Genomic DNA, 4,786 nt, shown 5'->3' on the forward strand with positions numbered 1-4,786 from the left:
CCCATTCAACGAAACCCCATCTATCCTCGATGGCATTCATGTGCTTATACTCAAATCCCAGGGCTAATGTCAAATGTTCCAAAAAAATTTATCTCGGGCATCAGTGGCGTGCAGTGGACGGATCTCGCAAAGCCTCCATCCTGAGTCCTGATGTCCTCACTAACGCCGTCTTCAAAATATCCGGTCCTGAAATTACTCAAAACCCCCCCAGTTTAACATAAGATCAAGATCCAACCGTCCAAATCATGGACTTTTTAGACATATTATATAATTCTGTACACGTCAGCAGCGACATCATTGTACTGGTTGGCTCGATAAAAGGGCAAGTGGCCGAGCCTCCCCCTTCCACTCTCCTCCACCTCCGGAGCCACTGATCGCCGGCCACATGGCGCGCCCCCTCGCCGTCCTCCTCGCCCTCGTCTTCCTCTCCTCGGCGATCCTGACGCTTGCGAACCAGGCCTTCGACGAGACCGACCTCCTCCGGTCCGTCACCGACCGGGTCGACTCGCTCGAGACCTCCCTCCTCGGCGTCCTCGGCCAGACCCGCCACGCCCTCCGCTTCGCCCGCTACGCCCACAGGTGATGATGATCCCCCAACCCCCTCCGTTCGATCACCATCAGACGGCCCGAATTTTCTCTGATCGATGGTCCCTATTTTTGGTTTCAGGTATGGGAAGAGGTACCATAGCGTGGAGGAGATCAAGCTAAGATTTGCGATTTTTATGGAGAATCTGGAGCTGATTCGCTCCACCAATCGCAGGGGCCTACCGTATAAGCTGGGGATCAACCGTAAGTTTATCTTATCGATTGATCTGGACCGTTGAATGTATAGATTAGCTCTGACCGTCTGATTTGTGTCCAGCGTACGCGGATTTGAGCTGGGAGGAGTTCCGGGCGAGCCGGCTTGGTGCGGCGCAGAACTGCTCGGCTACGCTGAAGGGGAATCACAAGATGACCGATGAGGCACTCCCGGAAACGGTATGCGCTTTTAGATTGATCTGATGATCTTGTTTCTGGTTCGATTTTGTCCGTCTGATCGTCGTACCGCAGTGCTCTCCGTGATTTCTGGCCGGTGGTGATCGAACCATTACCTGCTTCTTCTTTAAATTTTTAGTTGTGTATTGATCCATCCTGTTTTATTTATTTTTTAATTTTTAATTTTGACTATTAATTCTTGTAGAAAGACTGGAGGGAGGAGGGGATAGTGAGCCCGGTGAAGGATCAAGGGAGCTGCGGTTCTTGTTGGACCTTCAGGTGGGATGGCTGACATACCTCTGATATCTTAAATTAGTTGATGTTTTTTTGTGTGTTTATCTAGAAAATTGAGTTTAAAAAATTAGCAAAAAGGCAATAGAAACGCATGTTTTTGAAGAATTAAGAAACAAAATTACAAAGGCTCGAGCAATCTTTCTTTGTTTGCTGCTTAAGTTTTGTGAGATCCCATATGGCTCTATGTTTAGTCTAATATCGGTTATTCGTTGGTTAGATCTTGAGTACTTATACAGGACTAAGAAACTTAAATAATACCTTCCGATTAGCCATTTTGAATGAGGTTCTCGGTTGTTACAGATAGTATCAGAGTGGATCAGGCTCATAACCTATGTGGACTAGAGGATATTGCAGCACGGATTCATTGGGACTGATCATGGGCCGATCGTGGTGTTCATAATTAGATTTGAATTGATTTGAACCCTAGCCGGACGAAAACGTCGGGCTTGAATGGAAAAAGTATGTGAGAATTCATGCGAGCGTGTGTTTAGTCTTACATCGGTTATTTACTGGGTAAATCTTGGGTACTCAAATAATACAGGATCTTGGGTACTTATAAGGCTCGTTTGGTTCGCGGGAAAAGATGGAGGGAAAGTATGGTCAACGGGAAAGTAATGAGATGCCTCTTATTTGGTTGAAGTTTTCAAAGGAGAAAGACGGGAAAGTTGTATTCTCATGAGAATATGATTCCCACATTTCATGAAAAAGTTTTTCCCATGAGAAACATGGGAAAGTAACTTTCCCATGAGGCGAAAATCACTCCATTTTTACTTTTTCCTAAAAAGGCCCTTCAGCATTAAAGAAGCATTAAAAAGGTATTAAAGACCTAATTTTTATTAAGAGCATAATAGGAATTATACATAACTTTTCTAGGAAAGTGGATGGCTAACCAAACATAAGCACTTTGGAAATTTGTCACTTTTCCATAGTCAACCAAACATGCCAAAAGTACTTTCCTAGGCTTCCTTTTTCTAGGAATTTGTTTTCCAGGAATCATATTCCTAGAAAGGAAAATACTTTCCGCGAACCAAACGAGCCCATAAAGGATCAAGGAACTTAAATAATACTTTCCGGTTAACCATTTTGGGTGGTTAACCATTTTGGGTGAGGTCCTGGTTTGTTATAAGTTTGGTTTATTTGAAATATTTTTTTTTTTGCATGCAGTCAACACTAGCTGTAGAAGCCATCTTGAAACCAGATAAAGAGCTACCAACTATTGGTTATGATGTTGAGGTTTAAAATAAGGCTCGCTGGTTAGATCATCTTGATTGCATGATATATGGGGATTTACTTGAAGGATAAATAATTATAGAGTTCAAGGTTAAGGTTAATATAGAAGAAAATGGTGATGCCCACTTTAGAAGTTTCTTTGAGGAAATGTTCAACATCAAACTCCACTACAGAAGTAAATTTTCAGACAATTGTTCTGTCAGATCCTCGAAGGTTCCATCTCCATTCGGATTCTGTTGTTTTGAAAGTCCCAAAAATAATGTTCTTGATGAAACGAGTGCAAAACTTAATGCCAAGATCTTGCCTACTCTAGCAACTAATCTCTCTCATGATCATGAGTCATTACAAGGCTTGCCCAAATTAATGATTATATAACATTCAGTAATGTTGTTTTCTTTCTATGGAAGCCATTTAGATCCAAGAAACCAGTCACAAAGAGCTAATTAACAGTGTTACAAACTTGCCAATGGCAGCACCACAGGGGCACTGGAGGCAGCTTACACACAGGCGACTGGGAAGGGCATCTCTCTTTCAGAGCAGCAGCTGGTGGACTGTGCTTATGCTTACAATAACTTTGGATGCAATGGGGGGTTACCATCTCAAGCCTTTGAATACATAAAATATAATGGAGGCCTCGATACCGAAGAATCATACCCTTATGCTGGAGTTAATGGCATCTGCCACTTCAAACCAGAGAATGTTGGTGTTAAGGTTTTCAGCTCAGTTAATATCACCCTGGTGAGTAATCTATGCCATATTCTTCTTCACTTCTAATTCTCATGAAAATGGTTACACCAAAATACATGTATGCGATCAGGCTAAAGCTGAACTGAACCGTTATTAAAATCGAATTCCTTTATTCGATCACTATATGTACAGGGTGCGGAGGACGAGCTGTTGCATGCAGTTGGACTTGTACGTCCTGTGAGCGTCGCATTTGAGGTGGTGACTGGTTTCAGGTTCTACAAGGGAGGAGTTTATACCAGTGATACCTGTGGAAGGACTCAGATGGTAAGCTTGATAACATCTTCTTCTTCTTTTCCCTTCTTTTCTCATTCCTTATATTGAGAGTTGAATTATAGCTAGTATAAAAGGTGAGTGCTCGATGCTTGTTTAGCCATCCCACAACATATTATAGCAGAATACAAAACTATCATGCCGGTCTTGATGATGGACAATTTACCATGCTGTTATGATTTATATATGGATAGTGTCCAAGTCTAAGATATATATATCCATCTTGATTAATATTCACCAAAGTATCTTGAATCCCACTTTTAGGACGTAAACCATGCTGTTCTAGCTGTTGGTTATGGGGTGGAGAATGGCGTTCCATATTGGCTCATCAAGAACTCCTGGGGAGAAGATTGGGGTGTTGATGGCTACTTCAAGATGGAGCTGGGGAAGAATATGTGCGGTGAGTATTCTGACTATGTAGCAATTTAGATTTGGGCCAAAATTGATGCAATTTTAATGAATATTAAGCACTACGATAGGCTTGTTCGTTTCTATATGCATACTTTTCTTATCCTAAAACCTCAAAATCTTCTGTTCGAGGCAAAATTATAAGCTTGTGTCTCTCATTCTCTTGAGTAGGCTATTGGGTAGTGATAAGCTGATTCGGTGTTGCTGATGCAGGTATTGCTACTTGTGCATCCTATCCTATCGTTGCTGCATAGAGCTGCTATTCATGGAGATGGCTTCTATGGCTGATTCGTATGATAAAGGTTTCAGGAACTTCGCGCTTAATCTTGAAAAGTGAATGTGAAAAATGAAGACAGTGAATTGGACCTGCATAAAAATATAAGTCATGAACTTCTATGAGAATGCATGAATTCAATTGAGATCAATCCTTGTAAACTGTACTCTCAATCTATTTATAGCTTGTCAAATATGCCAGTGTTGATAAAGGCCTGTATGCTTTTCACTAGTCCGAGTGGCCATCGCTTGTACTAATCCTTGAAATTGTACTATTTATAGTATGTTGAATAATGCAAGTATTTATATAGGCCTATGAGCTTGCTACTAGCTTGTGTCAGTCAGCACAGACTAAAGGGAACTCTAGCTTAAATATGCCTGCACTTTATTTGGGGGTAAAATATGCTAACCTGATTCTAGGTTTGCTTGAACCAACATAACTTGATGTCTGCCCTAACAAAAACTTAGGGCTTAACTAACATCATTTTTATTTCTTTTCTTTACCTAAAAAAAATAAAATCACAAAAATTAAAGAAAGAAATATATTTGGTACTATTATTTTTTTATTTACCTTTTAGAAATTATTTTT

At 41.0% G+C, this 4,786-nt stretch overlaps 1 protein-coding gene across 1 annotated transcript; it reads left to right on the top strand.

Annotated features, from left to right (window-relative positions):
* Positions 1–327: 327 nt before the first annotated feature.
* LOC103704943 (oryzain gamma chain-like) lies at positions 328–4,524 on the top strand. The gene is made up of 8 exons (XM_008788476.4): positions 328–579; positions 668–789; positions 863–978; positions 1,181–1,254; positions 2,973–3,237; positions 3,379–3,510; positions 3,781–3,916; positions 4,138–4,524. Exons 1-8 carry the CDS (start codon positions 386–388, stop codon positions 4,176–4,178), a joined length of 1,080 nt encoding a protein of 359 aa, XP_008786698.2. The 5' UTR covers positions 328–385; the 3' UTR covers positions 4,179–4,524.
* Positions 4,525–4,786: the final 262 nt, after the last annotated feature.

The sequence above is a fragment of the Phoenix dactylifera genome, chromosome 8, assembly GCF_009389715.1.
Source record: "Phoenix dactylifera cultivar Barhee BC4 chromosome 8, palm_55x_up_171113_PBpolish2nd_filt_p, whole genome shotgun sequence".
Lineage (NCBI taxonomy): Eukaryota > Viridiplantae > Streptophyta > Magnoliopsida > Arecales > Arecaceae > Phoenix > Phoenix dactylifera.